Source organism: Apteryx rowi, unplaced genomic scaffold, assembly GCF_003343035.1.
Source record: "Apteryx rowi isolate R43461 unplaced genomic scaffold, aptRow1 scaffold_51, whole genome shotgun sequence".
NCBI lineage: Eukaryota > Metazoa > Chordata > Aves > Apterygiformes > Apterygidae > Apteryx > Apteryx rowi.
Genome location: NW_020450772.1, coordinates 1,735,613 through 1,757,564, shown reverse-complemented (window position 1 = coordinate 1,757,564; position 21,952 = coordinate 1,735,613). Strand labels below are relative to the sequence as shown.

Sequence of the window (21,952 nt, the reverse complement as noted above, 5' to 3'; positions counted from 1 at the left end):
CCTAGAACTGTTTTTCTTTCGAGCAGATTGTTCTGTCCGTCTGCATTCCAGGAAACCAAAACCCGTGAGAAAAAGCCTGGGACAGCACTGCCACCCAGTGGGGAGGAAGGCAGAGACTCGAGCAGTCCAGAGGCCTCGTACTCCAGTTATATACTGGAGCAAAGGAAAAGAGACAGCAACAGGGAGAAGAAAAAGGCCTTTCAGCCAGAACAGTAAACCAACGCAGAATACAGCAAAAGGGAAAATAGGTTTTGCTCTCCTTTATTAGAAAACAGCTACAATGACTGTCCAGTGGAACGAGATTAGCGTTTGTCCGCATCCGCAGCCTGTGCAGTCTCTCTCTCAGGAACAACAGCAAGGTTTGCAAACTGGGATGGACTTTCTGGTCACACACACAAAGTGTTTTAAAACAAACAAAACAGTTCTAACTTTAGCTAATGTGCCAACTATTGGGAAAAAAGCACAGCTTTGGAGGAAACATTGTTGCATTTCATCAAAGTTACAAATTTTTCATTCCAAAAAAGCATCTTCTCTGTGTCACTAGTAGGTGCTGCAAATCCAACTAATCACAATAAATAGGCGAGCAAACTTCAGGGCCAGGCTGAGCCCGGTAAAGCATGTTGCAGGGCAGATGTAGTTGGGAAGTGAATTTCACACATCACATTTCCTTGTCTGTTTGGAGGTGTTGCACTGGCAAGAGTAAGCTACAGCTGGTCCATTTGTTCTTCTGTAGAGGGAAGGGATTAAGATAATTTAAGGATATACTGTACAGAGGGAATGCAAGGGCTGAGCATATATACAGATATTCCGCAGAGGACCCTCATGGCAGTATTTCCATCCATTGCTACCTGCCTCTAAAAAATGTCATCATTGCAGTCCATGCCACGGGGCACTGAGGTATTGTATTTCATCGCCATTCTTCTGCAGTCAGACAGAAACTGCCCCAGGCACAATCCTGCGGATGTGTGTGTACGACTTCCTGAGGGTAACGCTCCCATGGTGAGACACCCCCCGAGGCAGGACGCACTCTTCTGTCAGCTTCTGAGTTTCAGGGTCCCAGCACAGCACTGTCGCAATAACTTCGTTCTTTTCATCTCGGCCCCCGGTGATAAACAGCTTGTTGTTGCATGGGGAAATCCCGCAGCTGGCTCTCTCATGGGTGAACTGAGTCACGAGGCACCAGGTATCTTCATGGGGGCTGTATGAGTAGAGTGCTTTCATTGCCCCACCTGCAGACGAAGCAAATATCAGTTTGCACTGGCTGTTCCTATAAGAGATTTTAGCCATTTCAAGGAGGCTCCATTCCTGACATTTTTAAGAATGATTCGTGCCCCAAAGCTGAGCGAAAACAAGGTCACAGGACACTTTATTGTTTTGAAAGTCAGATCCACAGAAAGCCACTTATCGTTCATAAGGCTGGGAAGTTTAAGGCCAGAACAAACTGCTGTGATCATGCAGTGTGACTACAGTGCACCCAGCAATGAACCTGTCTCCTACCTGCTGGTTAAGCTAAGGACACAACTTTAGAAGAATACAATCTTTTTTAAAAGAGCTCAGATCATGAAGAAGTAGATTTGGAAAGCTGTCACTATTAAAAACGCGTGTTTGATTTCTACACTGATTCCTTTACCTTCAGTGTCCACCTGCCCATTAAACCCTCTTCTGCCTGGATCTGCCTGTTAAGTCTCCTTCCTCACTTAGGGGTTTGTCAAACTGACATCTTAATCTTCTTAGGGTAAGCTAAGCAGACAGTGATCTTCAATTTCTCCATGTTTCCCAAATCTGCAGTCATTCTTGAAACTTTCTTTGTGCACCCTTTCTAGTTTTTCAAGATCCTTTTTTTGGAAAATGATCAATACCTCAGTACCCTGGAAAGGCTCTGGAAATACATTTTCTCCCTAGAGTACCAATACCTAAATGATTCCTGTTCTGAAATTTGGAGGGACTGGGTGTATCTTCTACAGCAGCTGTACAGAATAGGGCCAGGGATACGTAAAAGCCATGGTCTTACTGATGTGTTGCAATGCCTGGCATTCTACCTCTTGGCAAAGTGAGCATTTATCTATTTTAGTTATAATAAATGTAATTTTTGACTAGTCCAGAACTTAATGGATGATCAAGCCACTAGGAGTCACTTAAACAAACAAGTCAATTAGAGCAGGCAAAATCACCCATGTTGCTAGTTGCAGTGATTCAGCTGGGAGTTGGTAATCCATCAGTCTGGGTAATTTGATTGCTTTGGGTGCAGTAACCATATGGTCTTGCATGGGGCTGGTTTCCAACCAAAATGAACTAGGTTTGTTTCTCAGGTAGGGAAACCATAGGTTTACTTGTGGACATTCCTGTCTGAAAGATGCTGAATGAATGTCCCCGGAGTATCATGTCAAATCTTATCTGGGAGTTGTGTCAGCTAACCCATAAGTCATGCCTTCTCTTTCTATCTCTCATTCTGTACAAAGAGGCTGAAGTCAATCCCTGTGCTGAGGAGCAGCACAAGGTATGTATATCCACACGTGAGGTACCTGCATACACACACACACACATAACTCTCACCGCAGAAGGCCATTTACCGCTTGGTGATATCCTGGCTCTATGCCAGCCCTCAGCACCCTGTTGATTATTCTGCAAGTGAGAAACTTTCTGCACCTAGGCTGGGAGAGGAAGAGGGAACTTCTCTGTGCTCCTGTTTTTGAAATAAATGTCCCTCTTTCCACTCTTTTCTTTCTCCCAGCATCATCTGGAGATGTGCTTGCAGGCTCCCTCCTCCTTCTCCAGCTCAGSTCACCAGTGTTAACCTTCTGTTCTTGCATCTTTGGTTCTTGTTCTGGCAATTGACTGAATTAGCCCAAGCATGATCTAGTGGAGAGGTTTGGGTCTGTGGGTATCTCTGGCTTTGCTCCCATGAACTGCTCCTGGTACTTATATCCCTACATAAACTCTGTATGCAGTGGGCTGCCTAATGCCCCTGGAGAGGGGAGAGGACGTGAAGTAGACCTGAGTTCATGCCCTTGCTCTACGTACTCACCTTTGGATGGCTCTCAGTTGTCTTTGGGCCTTGGAAGGCACCTATCATGCTAACAGGGACTTAGATCTTGACTTGGTGACTCTCCACTAGTTYGTGAATGTGCTGGATTCCCCTCCCTCATTAGGCTCAGTGGGATGAGGCATCTAACCGTTTGACTATGCTCCATGAGGTCTGTGGGTAAAACCGAACACAGAGACACAAGCCCTGCTATGGCTAGACAAGAAGGAGCATTAATGCTTCACCTACCCACAACATAAATGTGGTCACGGAAACTTGCGGCATTGATGCATTTGGCCTCCACTGGCATGGCAGCTTTCAGGCTCCACGCGTTGGTAGCAGGGTCGTAACACTGCGTCTTGTCTGTCGCCAGCTTCCCATTGGGTCCTCCCCCAATCACGTAGAGTTTCTTCTTGTAGCTCGCTGCTGCAAAGGAGCTTACGTTGACCATGAGAGGAGCAGCCTGTGCAACCATAAAAAATCATTAGTAACCACCGAGAGGTTGTTTTGTTTTCAGGTGGTCAAGATTCATGCCTATGGGGTGGGAGCCTGCTGAATTTTAAGTCAGATGTCCCTGTTAAGATGATCAGTAGGGTCCCCAAGATGAGACATCTAGGGGTTAGGGAGAAGTGTGTTTCAGCTTTTTTCTTAAGATTGTGAAGCCCTTAATAAAAATACACTGTGCTGTCATTACAATTACATTTCAACAATTCAAAAGCTAGGAAATGCCAGAAATGCCCCAAATCTCCATTTTTTACTTATGTACATTGAAAAAACACGAGAAACTTGTTCCTTCTGATCTTTCTGCCTGCAGCTACGAGTGTTAGATTCTTCTGCATTCCTTAGTATTATCTAAAAACTAGGGTCTGAGTCTGCCATTGTGTTGCCTAACTGGTTAATCCCGTTGATTTCACAGATTATTGGCTTTTTAATACTCTCACTATTTGAAGCATGTTAGTAGAACTGTCTTTTTTTCCATCCTGGTTACCTTGAGACCTGCACTTTCAACCTAAATATATAACTCATAGCATATATAATTCACAGGTTGATTTATACCTTATATATTAGAGTAGCAGTTTCCGCCTATGTTGTGGTTCACAGTAAAAACTGTGTTTTTACTCAGTGGTTTATGGGCTGCTGACTAGAGGTCTTTAAAAGCTAGCTGAGAAACTCAGGCATAAGATGTCTCCCATAATTTRGCAGGAGATCCTGGGATTTTTACTTTCTGCAGGATCCACATCTTGAGAGAAAAAAACACTTAGGGTGTTTGCAAATCAGAAATACTTTAAAAACACTATATTATATCCTGTCTCATGAAATTTCATGAATTAATGCTCTAACATTTTCTGATTAAAATAGTTCAAACAAGTGAAATGTTATATGATACAGTATTTTACCTCCGACCAGCAGTTATGAAAGGGATCGTATGCTTCCATGCTGTTGATTCTCTGCAGGCCATCAAAACCTCCAATGACATATACTTTGCCGCCCAACACAGCCATTTTGTGCCTCCATCGCCCAATATTTAGATATTCAATTTGTATCCATTTGTTGATGGAGGCGTTATACTTCCAGACATCATGCTGTGTTTCTTTGCCACCTGTAGTGTACATGACACATGTAAATATGATAGCATAGCTTGTATTTGCTCAGAATCTCCAGTATGTTTAAATTTGAATAAGTCTCCCTCAGAGCAGAAGAGAAATCATTCGTCTGTGCTATTAGCTTCTTGATTACCTACCGCAGTGGGCTGGCCCTGTTACAGAAGAAGACAGTTTCTGCATTTAGTTGGCTTCCTATAGTGTTCTGTGTTGGAAAGAGAAGGAAACTCTGAACAATTTTTACAGGCCAAATCTTCAATAAACCTAAATCACTGTTCCACACTTTACCAGACCACAGCTTTTTCTTTGGCACTTGCATTTTAATACTCAGTAAACAGTCAACCACACACGGCATGGTGATTTGCAGGAGATTTTTGTGAACCACTGGGGCTTTGCAGAACGCTGGGAATTGACCAATAAATAAAGACAATTTAAGTAAGATAGTCAAGGATGCTGCAGTCCATAGTGCCAAATCCCTTGAAGAAAGATCTGTACAGGRGAAGTCCTATTAAAAATAGGCAAGACAATTCACACAGGGTAGATCCAGTCAGCCAGCCGAGTGAATTACACAGTAAAAATAGAAGGCAGGTCTCTGAACTCCTATTAATTATAGACCTGTACTGACAGGTTAGAAGTTTTGCTATTCAACCTTGGGACCATATGGCTAGAATCTCATTTTTATATCTCCATAGTCTCTTTCTCTCCCAACTTGGAATTGCTTTATATTAATATGTGCATTTTGGAGATTAAATTGGACCCTGTGAGTTCATTCTAGACCTGATTTGCAAACAAATCTTTACTCACTCAAAAGTGGAGAGCAGTGTTTTAACCAATACTTGTATTTGCGTGTAATTTTTGGTGTAACTGGAATACACACTGAACTAGTTAAGCATGAAACCCGATGCACAGACTGAGTAGCTTACTCTATYGTCTGTGATCTGATTAAACAATCCCTTCACTGGTGAATATACTGAAAAGAGAATTCATATCGCATTGAGAAAGTGTCTGCCTTCATTGGTATTCTGTACTGCAGCCAGATCAGTGCAAACTGATGGCGCTCATCTCTGGGCCAAATAGCAGATTGAATGGAAGATAATTAGCATGCTAGAAAGAGTCGTTTGTAATGCTTTTGTCTAAGTATTCTTCACATGTATGTGTTGCATTTTATTTGCACTCAAATAGCTGAAGTGGCTGAAGGGCCTGAATGCAGCATTCGTGTTTACAATGGGGCTGAGAGACTGCAGGTGTTCCCCTTACTCTCCTTGGAAATATCCCATTAACATTAGCTTGTTCTTTCCTGTGCAGGATGAAAGCTTTTTTTGGAGTCTGAGCAGGACCAGGCGGGTGGATTATCCTCACACTGGCAGACGGGAGAGATTTTGGAGTGAAATGGAGGTTTATTTTGTTTCTGTTCTATTTCTAGACCACAGTTCTTTCTAATTTGAGGAAAATTTGTAAATAATAACAGTAACAGAAYGGTGAGTGATAATTTGTGTCATTTATAGTTACACATGAAGTGTTTCAGTCCATACCATCAAAGCATTTAAAATGTTTGGGGAAATGGTGATCTAAAGTAGTAATACACCTATGTAAAGGACTTGCTCATTGTTTGGGTGCTAAAGGAGCGAGGAAGACTCTGAACTGCAATAAGACGCTGAGGGAAATGAGCATGTGGGAAAGGGAGAGGCTGAAGGAGGGAGGTCAAGTTAGGAAAGATACATGTCAAGATAGAAAGGAACCAAGTCACAGAAGCTAAAAGAAACAAAACAGAGTAGAAGAACATGCCGGAAGGGGCAGGAATGGGCCACCAATAACTTGGGGGGCCGGGAGGAAGCTGCTAATGATTTTGGTCCATTTAGCCCTTTATTTGGGGGGAAAGGGTGAAAAGCAGATAGGAGGAAGGCATGGAGGATTGGAGGGACGGAGTCACAGGTCTGAAATGCTGTGGGGGAGGAAGAAAGGGGGTGTGTTAGACTGGCAGCAAGATGAAAGCCAGCTTATGCTCACCATAGTAGGGGTGTACTCCAGTAGCCTGGAGGTAGCCTGCATAGGGCATTAAAGGAGGGGAGAAGAGACACTGGAAAAGACGTCAGGAGTAAGAGGAAGCAAAAAGATGTCAGGAGTAAGAGGAAGCAAAAAGTCTGTGACCTTGAGGAAGAGGAGAGGGTAAGAGATTAAAAGCAGATGGAAAAGACACCTCTCGACTCAGGGGTGTGAAGGTGCGAGGAATGTTCCCTAGTCAGGATGTTTGACTTAGCTTCCTCCCTATAACCTTTAATGGAGGGTCAGCCTCCAGAGAAACAAGAAACACCCGAGGTATTTAAGTAAAGGCAATGGACCAGTATTCATATCTAAGCAGAGCATTTTCACTTTAGCCTTCACTTCTCCTTCCCCACGTCCTTTCTACTCTCCTGTTTTGAGCACGCATAGAATTTGGTGGATGACTTTGCAGGCAGAGGTCTCCTACCCATGGAGGCACTGCTCTGTGTCTTGGTCTGGTAATGTGGCAGTAATTACAACGTGCTGTCGCTTTTCCTCTGGAAAGCAGAATGAGATCACCAGATTTTTGACAGACCATCAAAACCAGCTGTCAAACTGTAATGACTAACTAACTTGAGTTTAACCTTTTTGACTGTCAAAGTGAAAACGTTACAGCTCCAGGATCAAACCCCCACATGGAGCTCAGCTATATTTATGTGGGAAATTACATTTACTTCCTGGAGCTCTCAGGATGAGAGCCTGCAGAAGGTATGTTCACACCCATGCTGTGTGTCTGCACTTGGGTCTCGTGTGGCTCTGCCAGTTAGTATTGCCTTTAGCAAGTGGGCACTTTTAGCGTCCTATCTGATGCACTGCTGAAGTGCTCCTGAAAATGCAGTTTTCAGGTAGCAGCAAAACAGCAGTGTCAGTTCCCTGCAGATTTGTAACTGATTCTTGCAGAATGAGTCAGATTCTGACAGATCCTTGCTTGTGCATGTGGAGCTGCGAACGACATTATTACAGAAAGATGCTGGAGCAATTATTCTTCATTTTATGTTTGCTAAACAATTCATGGGGGCCTTTCCATGATCATGGTCACCGAGTGCATAGGGTGCTGCATGCTAGTAGCTTTGCATATAGATTAATAGTTGTTTGAAAAGGAATCTCTGGCTAGAGCCAGGCAGTGTCCTCATACCCAGCACTTCTCTTGAGCCTGTTCAAACCCAAAGCCTGTACCTGTAGTACTAAATTCTTCTAAAGCTGCCTTGACTATGATCTTGATAAAAGCTGGACTATTTGTGAGAATTTTCTGTTCCCCTTTTCCACTACCAATGTCTTATTCCTTACCTGATATGTAGACTTCATTTTTTAGCGTAATGCATGCAAACTCCACCCATTTCTTATTCTCGTTCTCTGTCTCCTGTTCTGTGATCGGTAATTTTGCTACTTCCAGGCGGCTTCGCCTCAAAGGATCCAGGCAAGTCACTTCTGCTACAAACTTCTCATCTTTTGTACAGCCCCCTATGATCATAAACACCTCAGACTGGAACTCGTGCATCCTGGGCTTGGTTCGCTCTGTAATAATCTAAATGCAAGCAAGACAGAGTGAGTACTCAGGGTACTTAGACCTGCAGTTACAGAAAGGTCTGGTGACCTATTTTCTGATTAGCTGTTTTGTAAATCTCAGCTGGCCTACAGTCAACTGAATGAATTATCAAATGCTAAGTTGAAAGCCTGGAAAGCATCCTAGAAGCACTGCAGCAGAGATTGCTGTATCCTCGCTTCAGCAGGATTTCTCCAACACTGGACTCGTTCGCTTTTGCTTACCCACAAGGATCCTTTCACATCCCAGCCTCTTGGAAACTCCCAGGGTGGCACCACACCATTAAGGTGAGCATTCGTGACAAGGCTGGGTGCACGTGAGGCAGCTGAAGGGGGCAGGTTTCATTTGCACTGACAGAACCAGGGGAAGGTAGGAGGGCCACGAGGTTTGTGTGTGTCCTGGGGAGCTTGGAGGGAGCAAGACTGCAGTCAGTGCTAAGAGAAAATAAGCAGTCTCTCATTTATTTGTGCTGAAGAGAATTGTTAAAGCGTCAAAGCAGTAGTAATTCTCTATTGTGGGAGTTTTGTTTGTTTGTTTCTTTGTTTATAAGTTCTAATTTTAAGGCAAAACTAATAGGTTACTTAAAACCAGCACCAGACTCTGAAATATGGCTAGTTTTCATTTACTGCCTCTTGGCTTAGTTCATTGACCAGATCTTTGTCTTGGGGACACTGGAAAAAGTCATTTCCTGGGTAAATATTCACCAGGAGCAAAGAATACACAGCAGGTGCTGGGAGATGTCTGTTTTGCTTGGAGTAAATATTTGCAAGCAAGTAAAAATTATTGCTAATATAGAGTGCATTAGTGTCCCAAGGTATGCTGGCTCTACGCTGAAGGACAGGAAGGATAACCCTCTTTATCCCCCCACTTATTCACACTGGAAGAAATGCAGTGCAAAAAGTAAGGGGAGCACTGGGGATCCAGGAATTTTTTTCTCTAGTTCTCCGTGTCACAGGGCGTTTGTCAATTTGCAGCCCCTCACAGTCCACTGGGGGAGATGTGCACCCTTCTACGTCTTACATCTGGTGAGAATGAGATTGCATTTGGTACCTTCTGCACCCCTCAGGGAAGCAGCCCATGGACACACAAGGTCTATGGAGTACAGATTAAATGCTATTGCAGCAGGTAGCTTGCTTACAGATTTAAACTTTTTGTAGTGTATTTCTATGAATGGGCATAAATTGCCTATATTAAAAAGGGTTATTTATGCAGACGTTAAAAAATCTTCTATTTTTCATATGTTTAGTGAATTATTAAGTAACATCTGTCTGGAAACTTGCCGGAATTTAGAATTCTGTTTTTAACCCGTCTGTCACCATTGCCAGGCATTAGCACTGGGCCGGACAGCTCGAAGGGCTGCCTCTGGCGTTCTGCCCCTTGAAAGCTTGGCGGATTGCATGTTTGAGCCCAAGCAACACTCCCTTCCTCGAGCCCGCACACCCCCAGCAGCACTGCGTCTGCAGCCAGGCCCTGATGCCGAAGAGCAACGCCAGTCTCCAGGCACACGGGGCAAGGCTGCATCAGTGAGTTACCACCAGACAGGCCAGCGCTGCCCCAGGCCGTGGTGGCCTGTCCTACGCAGTTCATCGGCACAAAGAGCCCTTGGCCTTCTACCCTTCCCATGACTCACGTTCACTGTTAGCAATGGACCCACAACCTGTTCCCGATGGCCTTCTGCCTTCCTCTGACTCTATCAGACCGTAGACTCTCTCAGACACGTTTCCTCACACACTCGCATAACCTTGCTCCTGTTCATTGTGAAATCTGACCTCTGGTTGCTCTCCCCTCTATCCCAGCTTTCAGGACAGAGATGTGACTGCTACCTAACTTTCCAAAGAGGATGGGCAATTAGGGAACTGGAGATACACCACAGCCTACCTTGAGCAAGCAAGATAGGACTTGACGGATGTCAGGACGAAGCTGTCTCTTTGGGTGCTGGGACCTGTGTAAATGAGGAAGATAGACAGACCTCTTCTCTGAGAAGAGACTGCCTTCTTCACAGCAAGTTCTCCCTTTTCTGAAAGATTTCCCCCCATAAGTAGCAGATGGAGATGCTAAATCTTCAGATTTGATAGAGTGTCATTACAGATCATGGCAGGGTTTAGTGTGGTAATTATTCTTCCTTTCTTGAGCTCAAAATATTAACTAAGAGGATGAGGGGTCAGGAGTAGTACCATTTGCTTTGCCTTTCTACTAGGGAAGTCATCTGACATCTTTGTTTAGCTGCTCAAGTGTGTGTGCGAAGGTTCGTGCTTAGATGTTCATAAATAGGAAGCTGTATGCTTTGATATTAAAACAAACTTCCTGGAAGCTTTTTAAATCATCAGGATAACTGATAAAGCCCACCTTGTTTTTCAGTAGCACCAGTTAGTGAAACTTAAGCGTGAATACCTCTTTTTCTGCCTTACAGTTCCACTCCTCCCCGTGGGATTTTTGAGCAGAAATATGCCATATTTAGAAGGAGCAGCATCACCACTGTTCTCCTGTTTACCAAATACTTTCTTTTTTTACTCACCTCATTGCCTGACAGATGGTACATTCTTGCTTCCTGGAGCAAAGGGAAGACATCTGGACACTGTCTAATGAGTTGATCAGCTTCAACAGTCTCTACGAAATACCAAGGGTCCAAGAGAGGCAGCCGGACATTCTCCAGCACATATGGCAGGAGAGGAAGCCTTTCTGACTCCTTGTAACGTACCCAATTCATTACAGTTTCAAACACCTGTGCCTCTTCGGTGACGTAGAGGTCATCGCTCTTCAGTGTGCTGCAGAGAACGTCGGCTGGGAGCTCCAGGAACTCCTCGAAGTTCAGGACCTGGGTGAAGTTCTGGATAATGTAGTTTTGCACTTGCTGTTTCAGGCTGTGCAGGGAGTGAGCATCAGCCAGCCTCAGGATGCCAACGCAGTTCTCCGGCTGGAGGGCTTCAGTGAGAAAACTGGCACAAGCATCTACCATGCGCAGGAACTGTGGACACAAAAAGCATGTAAGCACAGAGCAGTTACTTGTGTGACTAAATCAGAGAAGAGTTTAGGAGTTCCGGGGGTGGGTCCCGATGAGCTGTACGCAGCACAGCAGGGAGCTGGGAGAGACAAAAAGTCACCATATGAGGACAGGTTTTTCCCAGACTCTGCAGTTTCTCCAGAATGAAAATTCCCTTCTCCCACTGCTTTCTCTCCTTCTGCATCCCTCTTGCTCCTTTCCTCCTTTGAAGAACTCAGAAAACCTGAGACTGTCATCAATCTGAATTGTTTCCAGCCACCTCCCAAAAGTAAGGGGGGTTTTGCCATTCGTCTTCCCTCCTGGAGAACACAAAGAGGTAGCAACCATGGAGTTACAAAGCGCAGACAAGGCTGGCAGGTCAGCTCGGATCAAACAGAAGGGAGTCTAGTTTTGGAGTATAAGTGGCTTCAAACACTGTCCGTGTTCATGCTCCCACCATCCAAACTCTGAGTGTGTCTGAGGCCTGGCAACGGCAGTGGAGAACGAGATGCTGAGGTGTGGGAGCTCTGCCTCCCCAGAGCGTGGGGGCATGCCGTGGCGTGCTGGGGGACACAGCAGGATAGGACCAGCCATCAGCAAATCTCTGAGTTGCCTGACAGCACGTGTCTGGCTAGTGTTTATGCGTGTTGAGGGGGGCCTTGGGAGGTTTTAGTGACCTTGGTTTTCTTTGTAATTACCATTGAGTCAAAAAAACATAGACATGCCTTTTTCACAGAGAGAGTCCTCTTAAACAACTTGTTATGTCTGTGTCCAGTAGGGCATCACAACTACTGTCATTAACTTCCTTTGCACAGTTATTCCCAGCTGAGGTCCCAAATGTGCTGATCCCCCTGGACCACAGGGGTCTGTGGGGCTTTTGCCACCAACTACGATGTGAGCAAGATTGGTTGCTGGGTGATTATTCAAGAATAAGAAGACAGTTCTGGGCAGAACTGTTAGGTTATAATGCTTTATCCTGGGCTTGCCTTAACCCCTGTGATTTCAGGGCATCAGTATTTCATGCTGGTTTTGTCACTGAGTGGTGCAAATAGTGACATACAGAACAGATGGGTCAGAAGTGACGCTGTGAATTTCCGTCCGTGCTTTTTGGGTCTCTTTTGCATCCAATGTCAGGAAGACAGCCATTTTAACTTGCTCTGTCCCAAAGGGGAAAGTTTCACAACAGTAATTTAGGGGCAAAGGGGAAGTGAAACACAGAAAAACCATTTTTAAAAGCTATAGTATTTAGATTTGTTTCAGTAATTAGGGTAGAATCTTCTAGACAGAGCCGTGTCACGTTGACCCATGCAGACTATTTACCAGAGCTGAGCGATCACAGACTTTGGGTACAGACTACCTGGTTCCTGTTTTACATTTAAATGTGGTCAAAAGTTTAGAGAAATGCAACTGACTGGTGAACAAGGGTGCACGAGGGCTCAGAATAAGTTGCTACTGTTTGTGATCTAAATATGTCAGCGGTGGCTGTGGCACCGCTGCAGAGCTCTGCGGCCCCTGCTCTCAGTGCCTGGCGTGCCAGCCTTGCCATTTCTTTCCTGGCAAGCCCTCGGCTAGTGCTTTGAACTCATCAGTGCATTTACCTGAGGATCTGAAAGCACTTTGCCAACACCAGGTAGTCCTCAGACCTGAGGCAGGTTAAGCATTAGCCCTTTCAAAGCTGGCATTAGCYCTTTCGAAGTTGGCATTAGCCTTTTAAAAGTTGACAGCAATTAGATGCAAAAAAACAAATAAGGGATTTGTCAAGATCACTCATCAAGTCATTCGCAAGCCTGGGAGCAGACCCCAGAGCTGCTTGCGCACCAGCCTGAAGTCTAACCACCATACAGTGCTCTATTTATACATGGCTTGTTAAGAGCAATACTCACGAGATGACAATAGAGGCTTTTCTCCCAGAAGGTGCACGCTGATTTTAACGACCGTGCAGGCACCGCTGATCACGCTGCGTAGCTGCGTTTACGGACATGCAGTTGCTGAACTGTGAGGTGTGGGTGTGAGAAACAGTCCCGTGGAGAGAGCTTAACCAAAGAGGTCTGACAGCTCAGTAGCTAGTCAAGGCAGGACTTCCCCAGCCCTGCTGCTCCCCCTCTCCAGGGTGTTCTGTCTCCCCATCACCTCCTTCATCTAGAGGCAAAACTGCTAAAACACTGCATTGATGCTGCCTTGCTGGGGATGCTCCAGTCAATCTTGTGAGAGCAGGTGACTCAGGAGGTGACTTCCAGAAGGAAGACAACCCTGAGCCTAAGATTCATCTGCTCTGATTTTTCTTGAAGACCTCTAAATTTTCTTCTTTCTGTTCGGTGGGCCTCCCTCCTCATGCCACCCTAGGCATTTGAAAAGCCCTGTTTGCTGGGAACAGTTTCCTCAGTAGTTGAGTCCTTCTTCTGCTAACACCCCTTTGAATCCACGATCTGACTTGCTAGAGATTCCCGCAAGCTTGCTTGGCCTCCACTTGGCCTTCTCTCCAAATAATAAAACCTTATTCTCCTTATTTAAGTCCTTGCTTGTCCCCGCTTTGACCCAAGCTGTCTAGTGTAATTGGTGCCAGCAGCACTGCCTCTGGACTATAACTCCCAGAAATGGTGGGAAAAGCTGGCTGAAAGGGCTCACGTTCATCATCCTTCTCTCTGTTCAGCACACCTGGGGGTCAGATCCTGCACCCTGCAACCCTGCAGCTGCTCAGCTCTTGGCCAAGCGCTCTGCTTCTGCTGCAGGGGTGACATGTCCCGGCTCAGCAGGAACGCCTGCGTCCCAAGGGAGCCTCCAAGGCAAATCTGAGAGATTGAGAAGCGGCACAGTCAAAAATGGTTGCTAGTTGGATAAGAAGTTCTGTTTGGAATTTTGTTTTCTCATGTCATTAATTGAAAAGGAAAGAAATTCTCAAAAGTGTTATGATAAATTGAGCATTAATCTTTTCAGTTGTTAATATATTGAAATTAAATATTTGACTTTTTCAAATATTTATATTTGTTCATCAACATAAATAGTAGAAGCAAGCTGGCAGAATGTTCATAGTTACTAAATCTTTTTTTTTATGTAAAACGCCTTTTCAGTCAAAAACCTCAACATGTATAATGTGGAGCTTTAAGGCCTTATAAATCTTGACACTATCCAAGACAGTTGCAGTAAGGCTCAGGATCATCGCTTTTAGTAGGACATTCCTAGTTTTCTAGGTTTTTGCAGTTTACTGCTCTTGCTCACGGCACCCTCATGGTTTTATCATTACTCTTACAGTGTTTGATAGTTTTCTTAAAGCACCAGCTCTGGGAATCAAATTTAATCTTAATTTTCATGAAAAATAGGGAAGAGAGAGGAAAAAACATAAGTTTATCCTCTTGATGGGTTCAGGGAAAAGCCTGAGGAATGATCCTAAGGGAAAAAAGATTCAGAAGAAAATAAAAAGAACACAGAAATGTATCCTAAAAATGAAACCAACAGTAACCTTTTTGAGTTACTGCTACCAGTTGCAGTATTGGTATGGTGAAAACTTCAGTAATCCACTGCACTCTGGCCCATGGCAACCTTTAAAACTACACTCCTGTTTGTGCTGGTTACTGAGTTACCCGAGGGAGCACTTTGTGAGAACTCTCCCTTTTCTCCCCGGAGCAGGTACCAACTCCTGTTACCCCAAAGGCCACGGGTTCGTTTCAGAACAACGCGCCCTCCGTTTGTAAGATTCAAGAATCGTAAGTTCAGAATGAACCATGATGATTATGGGGTCAAGTGTTTCTTACCTTCCTTAACAAAACGACCAGGCATACCTATACCCATTGGTAGTTGGCAGGTTTTTCTGGTTGCAACTTCTAAGCAATTTGCAGCTTGGTACCAGGGACTGCAATTTGGTAGACTTCACGGATGATTTACAGGCCACGTGAATACCTCATGGACCACAGGCTGAGTAACACTGCACAGGTCTGACTTCCTCCATGTCCCAGGTCATGACTAAAACGCTCTACGTTAAGAGCCCTACAAAGGAGGCATTCACAGATGCCAGCCTGGGCCTGGTGAGGCTCCCCGTCTAGGCAATGGCCAGGGAGAGACTAAGCTGGCCTCCTGCTCTGGATGCCCATCAGTCCCTGCCCGCTGACCGGCCTTCGCAGGCTCACGCCAGCCTCGGGGCACTGCCCTGCAACACAGCCCTGCTGCCTGCCCGCCAGCACCCATCAGCAGCCCTTGGAGGCAGAGCCGGACTATTTGCCCGTTTGTACAGCACCTAGCACAGTAGCGTTCCAGTCCACGACTGGGACTGCCAGTCTTTACCACAGTGTAAGTAAATATGAAGCAAAATATCTCTGGAGCCCGTGAAATCAGAGAAGTGTGCAGTGCTTTACCCAGGGTACGGCACGGTGTTGCCGGAGCACCATGCCTGGAACAGTGCATTTGAATTATCTGTACCTGAAAGAGGCTGGCGGCTTCCAAGACTTTCTGTACATTTTGCTTTGTGATCAGCATCTTGCTGGTGTAGGTATAGTCCAAGAGTATGTTCATGGTTTCTGCATCAACTCCTTTGAGTATGATCTTCTCTTCATATTTCTCTCTTAAATCATTGCAGAACATGGCCCTGCGCAGAGAGACATTCAGCTGTTACTGCATCCCAGCCAGGATGARGCACTCTGAAAACATTTGCTTATATGGATTTCAACACAGAATACTCCAATTGCTTCATATTTTATGCAATTAGCCCTGCAGCACAGTAACAAGGAAAATCCTTTTGGTGCTTTCGTACCTCTTTACCCATGAGTTTGATAAGGCGTATGCACATGCTTGGCACCCCAGAGCCAGGCCTGGCGGTAGAGCCGGAGCTCCATGCTGCAAGCAGCACCTGAGAGCTCCCCTGGGAACGGCTGTGTCTGCGCTGGTGCCGCACAGCAGCTGTGTCCGCACCTCGGTCTCACCTCTTGGCCTCTTACAGACTCCCTCGTGTTTCTTCTACAGGCACAGCCCATTTGACCCAAACCTCCAACCCGCTGCCGTTCCCCATACTTCTTTAACCCATAGCCACGAGCACGCGCGTGTACTTCATACCCCTTGGCAAAGTAAATACCCTGGTGCTTCAGAGCTGCAGAATGCTGCTCCGTCTGAGCCCCGAGGGCCAGACCAGAGCCACATGTCTGAGAGCCTCACCTCTACGTTTCCCAACGTCTTTGACCCCRTTAATACCAGGGATGGGCCAGGAGGGAATGTCTTATGTATTTGCTTCTACATAAGAGGCAGGCTTTTCCTTTGGTAAGTTTGGGGAGCTTGTGGTGGGATCATAGAGTTGGTATGTCTTAGCTAAAGCATTATTTGGATAATCATGAATTGGAACTGCTGTTAGCCAGAAAGTCCAATGTTTTGTTGCATGGCGATACCACCTTTCCTTTGGTGGATAATACTGCATTTGAAAGGTGTCAGCCACATGTGCCTTTGGCACAAGTCAAATATTTCATGAGGGATATAAATCATAAATTTCCCTAAGAACCATTTAAATCTACTTTGCATCCTGATAGCTGCAAGACAAGCACATGCATTTTTCTTCATTGGCATTTTCAATCCATCATTTTAAGCTTTACTTCCAATGCTTTTGATTTTATTTAAGAGGTAAATTTACTGTTGATCAATCCAGTCTTGTTCAGTGCATTCAGACAGTGAGATTTCATCTCATTTGGAATCTGGCTCAACAAATTAGAAGCATGAGTCCACTTGTAACTGCATTGGTGAAAAACATGTGCACATCTACAGTGTAATTAGGAGTGCTCTTTACCCTGCATGCCAAGCCCTTCTTTATTAGTCATGTACAATGTTGGCAGGACAGTGTAACATGGGAAGTGTCTAGAGGTCCTAAGTCTTAGACCATCTTTTTCTTGTGAAAATGATGCCGGTTTTACGGCAAGATAACTACTCAGCATCAGCTGTCTTATTGATACATCTTAATGGAGCAAAGATGTTAACAGTTTTTAGTGCAAAGTAGTTAGGCAGGATGAACAGCAAATGGACTGAAGATACCAGCTGCTCATTGCTCTAAGAGCTACCTGCTCCTTGTCTCAGCAGAGATTTTATAGCAAGAGAGAGCTTGTATTAGTTATCTCGGTGTATAAAACTGTCTTTTGGATAAAGAGACCTAACCTTTGAGCAGAAAACTTGGGCAGAAAGGTTACTTGTCAGAAAAGCTGTCCAGCCAAAATTCTCATTTTCCCTTCACTCATCTCAGCTCATTACAGGTTTTTGATCCACTGCTCTGCTCCATGCTCCAATTTCTGCTCCTGTTGAAATCAGTGTATCTGAAGGCGTTTGAAAGGCATTCAGGCAAAACAGTGCCTTTTTGGTGAGTACAGGAGCGGGATCCTCCTTAGCTTCTCTGCTTCCTGGTGGTGCTGAGTGTTGGGACTAAACCCGGGGCGTGGAGGCAGGTAGCCACCTGAAAACAGCAGCAGCCAGTACCCACTTCTCCAAGGGAATGGGGGTTCAGTGGGGAGAGAGGGGTTTGTACAAAACGGCCGTTTCAATTGGGCAGAATTGGTGGGCGCCAAGTCCACGTGCTTAATCTGACTGAAAATCGGGCCGTTGTAGGGCGCAGGTGTTGTCTGCCCTTGTTCCTTTTATCTCTTAGACTGGTGACTGCAGTCTTGTATACAACCTTTCCTGTTGGGAAGGCAACGCTCTCACTTCCGCCCCCCAAAGCTGGAGCGTGTGGTAGAGGTCAGCGGAGTCGTGCAGCGTTACACCATCGCGAGGCGGCTCAGAAGCCAGCCGCGGGATCTTGTCCAAGTGCTTTCACCTTTCTGTCTCCTAATCTGTGAAGCTGGGTCAGAGCTGCCATCCACTCCGGATCTCGGAGGGTACAGAGGTTCATGTAACACGGCTGCGGTCTGCCAAAATCATGTGTCTAAAGCACCGTGCTGACCCCACGATACTCCCCCCTAGAGAGTGGCAGGGGTGAAGGGGGGAAAGTGCTATCCGGGAGAGCTGGCAGCTCCTGTAGTGGCCTTGCTTGTGGTCAGATGGAGTGGGCCTTTGCTCCCACCGTGCGTGCAGACCACCACTGCAACTCGGGACTGATCAGGCTGAACTTCTCTCCCAGGGATTAAAGTGCTGCCTCTGTACCTCTGGGTTTGCCTGTACTTACCCAGAGGGGCATGTGATTATTCTCCTTGTGACTCTAAATCCTTCAAGAGAGGCTACTAATTTCACTGTCCCTGTTTTTTCTCTGGTATCAGTCCCTGCGTGATTCTCAACTCAGCCATTGAACCAACATTTAAGAAGCGCACATCTGAAGTGAGGAGCCCAGGGCCAAATCTACATGCCTAAAAATGAGCAAATTTCCCCCCAAAATGGAGAAATCTCAATAAAATAAATGGGAGGCTGCAGTTTGTGCAGCGCTTTTTAAACATCAACCCACAATGAAATGCCTGTGTTTGGAAACACTCAAACACCGGCGCTGGAGTTTGAGGATGCTCTGGCAAATGTTGCTGCAACCTCTCCCAGCCCCGTTCTCCCACACCAAACTGCTGCTCCAGTTTGGTCGACTTGTATTTCCCTTTTCTGCTTTGTCACCTGCACGCAGGTGAAGTGGAGAGTTCATTCTTGTTCATTCTGGTTTGTGTATGGATGCGGGACATGTTAGAAATGTTAGTTTATCTACTCTAAGGCAGTGCTGAAGGAAGGACTAGAAGTTACTAACTTTGCGTCGTCTTGTTCAAGTCCTTGCTGATTGCTGATGGTACGGCACCCCGCGTTCAGGAAAGGGGTTGTGTAACGTGCTGCTGCAGGGGCCTGAAGCCCGTGACTCACAGGGTCCCCGGTGCACAGGGCTCGGAGGCTCTCTAACGGCATGGTAAACGCTCCCAGGAAGGGCGTGATGTACGAATCTCTTCTTTCTTTGGGCCCATGCAGCTCCCAGTGAATTGTGGCAAGACGAAACGAGTGAGTAGCAGAACTAGTGAAGCTCATTTCCCTGCAGACTTGCGTCCTCCTTTCCCCCGTCACTGCAACCTCAGCTTCCCCTCCCYGAGCCCTCCGGTCTCTCTCGTTATTCCTCACACACACGTGCTTTGCGGTCCCTCCTCCAGGACGCTTGCCGCTGTGCTGGGCCGCCCATGTTTGGGTGTTTGGGCAAGCAAGGACAGCATGTGCGCTGACCGGTTCAAATCTGTGGGAGCTTCACAACTGTGAGATTTCTGCCCCTCTGCCAAGCTTGACTGAATCTAACCCAAAGAGGCATGAGAACAGGCACTGACAGACAGGCAAACAGTGTGGTACAATAAAYCTCAATTCCTTGGGAAACCAGGCCAGGCACAAACACCCAGGGGAGCAGTCCCTACGTACAAGTGTAATCCCGTGAGGTGAGATGACATCCCGCCAGATATCCCCCCTCCTTCAACGGGACAGGCTGTAGCCAAGGTCTCAGTGGAAAACTGGCTGACAGTAGTTAGCAGAAAACTGTTTTGCCTGTTTTAAACTGTTGATTGTCTGATTGCAGCACCTTCTATTAATCCTCCTGAGAGTGCAAAAGATGTTTTTACTGGGATTTTTGAAAGTAATATTATGGTCATTCTTATTTTAATTTGCACATCTTTTGTCTTTTCTGCACTTGATGCTGAAAAGAATCGTTCATGCATCTTTGCTTTCAGTTGCATATATTCACATACATGATCTCTGTAGTCKATTGGTAGAAATAATACCTATTTCCATTTATTCACAGGTACAATCTCTGTTATGAAATAATAGCAGAACTGCTTCAAGGCACTGCCAGCAAAGCTTACTAGACTCCATTAAAATGAACTTTCTGCTTGTGTCACAAGTGGTCACAGGTTCTTTTTTCTCATGTTTCCTCTGTAGCTATTCAGTCATCTGACCACTTTGGCAGTTAAAAGGAAAGAAAAAAATTCCCAGCCATGCAAATTTGATTGTCTCAATGATAATGGAAAATCTGTGTTAAAACTGATACTGAGTTTTTCTGTATGTCTCAAATTTGTTGTTGCTGGCCAGTGGTCTCAGGTAGACAATCTACCRTAGTACTGAAAGAATGAAAAATTCAAGGGGACCAGAAAGAGAAGGAGAAATGGTAACATTTCTTTCAAGCAGATATTTCCCATTGCGGTTGATTTTCAGYAGCCCTAGGAAAGATGGGAAGTTCCTTTTCTTTCCTCCTCAACAGTTTTATGCAATACACATTCTACCACAGAATGCTAATGGGAAAAATGAGCAAGTCCYCCAGGCCCACTCATATCTCAATAAAACTACTCCATGATCTGAGTGGATCTTCCTCTTTGCCTTGTCCCAAAGACATCATACAAGGGACTAGAGTTCCAARCATTTGGTTAAAATGCTATTTTCCCATCCCCTTGTCTGCCCGCCGTTCTCCTTTTCTTTGCCTGCCTCTAGCGGATTTGCCGAGTGCCGGTATCAGACCTCCATGAAATCCACAGCTTGGCACCTGCCTTATTTATGTCTCTGACTGTAAGAAAGGAGCTGGAAGGTGTCAGGAATGCCAGACTCACTGCAAGTCTGCGGTGTTCACCACCCAGTTTACGCTCCCGGGTGATCTGCAGTTCCAGCCTAAAAAGCAAAGTAAGTTTCCTGGTTTTGTTTCTTGACTGCCTTACCTGAAATAATTGCTTGCTGCCGCCAGGACCACTCGGTGACAGGAGAACTCCCTGCTTTCCACGCACAGGATGACGTCCGTAAGGGAATTTTCTAGCCGAAGGTTCTCCAGGCCATTCTGGAGCACCAGGGAGAGTCCCGTGTCGTCAAACTTGACCTTTTCACCGCTCGAGACTTCCACCAGGTCCCCCATTTTCCGTGAACACTCATTGTCCACAGAGAGTTCGGGCTCCTCAGAGCTTTTCTCCAGCGTGTCCCCCATTTTCTGGCCAGCAGCGTCTCATTCTGTTGGTGCTTCGATCTAAAAAGAGTCCCCGAGCCTCAGCCGAGTCACACTGCAGAAGTCAGGCGGATTTCCTGTCCAGAGCTCTCCGCTTATCTATAGCTGTCACACACATATAACAGGAAGCCTTGCACTTTCTCATCCTGTTAACACAAACAAAGACTGTTTTTTTTCGGTGAATTTCAGGCAGTATCAACGTGTTTAGAAAGGACTTAAGATGCCTCTGTRTGTGAGAAGATTACAAGTGACAGGGAAGGCCTGCCTCCCACCCTCAAACCAGTCCGGCGCTCTTATCCAGATCTGCTTGTTGTAGCGATAGGTGCTCCATATGGCTCTCAGGCCACTTCTGGCAGGCAGGGCTGCGAAGGGGACGAGGGTCTGATGTCAGATTTCTTTTTCCAGGTATGCAGTTATTAATCACTGAGCTGGTCCTTTTTTTTTTTTTTTCATAACAGTATGCTCACATATCGAGAAAGCCCTCCAGGTGGCTGTTCCTCTTCCTCGTGACCTGGTAGGTGATATGCATTGGACAGCTTTTACTTTAAGGCTAAATTGGTGCAACTCTCTCCAGGAGATGCAGCAGTACCAAAGAGCCTCGGATGATGGTATTCAGGCCCCTGCCACRTGCAGCGGTGTCTCTCATGGGTGCGTGCAGACAGCGTGCGTGCCGCCAACTCTGGCTACGAGTGGCAGCTAAAAGAAAGCGCCTCGGGAGCAGGGTGTGCGGGCTCATCCCTGGGACACCGTCCCCGCTTGAGCCGTGGCTGTGTGGAGCTCGCAGTCCCCAAGATGAGCCTGGATGGCGGGGTGGCCGCTCTGATGTGTGTCTGGGGATGCCGCAGGGGAGCGCTGAGGGTCACCCTCCGATATGTCAGTACACGGAGCA

General features: G+C 46.0%; 1 protein-coding gene across 1 annotated transcript; it reads right to left on the bottom strand.

Annotated features, from left to right (window-relative positions):
* Window positions 1–245: 245 nt before the first annotated feature.
* KLHL6 (kelch like family member 6) lies at window positions 246–21,140 on the bottom strand. The gene is made up of 7 exons (XM_026080085.1): window positions 20,786–21,140; window positions 15,597–15,762; window positions 10,722–11,171; window positions 7,951–8,188; window positions 4,420–4,622; window positions 3,272–3,485; window positions 246–1,229 (listed from the first exon to the last, which is right to left on the bottom strand). The coding sequence occupies exons 1-7, from the start codon at window positions 21,043–21,045 to the stop codon at window positions 928–930; spliced, it is 1,833 nt and encodes a 610-aa protein (XP_025935870.1). The 5' UTR covers window positions 21,046–21,140; the 3' UTR covers window positions 246–927.
* Window positions 21,141–21,952: the final 812 nt, after the last annotated feature.

Bases quoted from the DNA above. Each gene is read 5' to 3' on its own strand.
- KLHL6 (XM_026080085.1), bottom strand. From the start codon at position 21,045: ATGGGGGACACGCTGGAGAAAAGCTCTGAGGAGCCCGAACTCTCTGTG. The intron at 4,623-7,950 runs GTAAGGAATAAG...TGTACACTACAG, and splicing joins AAATGAAGTCTACATATCAG to GTGGCAAAGAAACACAGCAT. The intron at 3,486-4,419 runs GTAAAATACTGT...ATGGTTGCACAG, and splicing joins TTCATAACTGCTGGTCGGAG to GCTGCTCCTCTCATGGTCAA.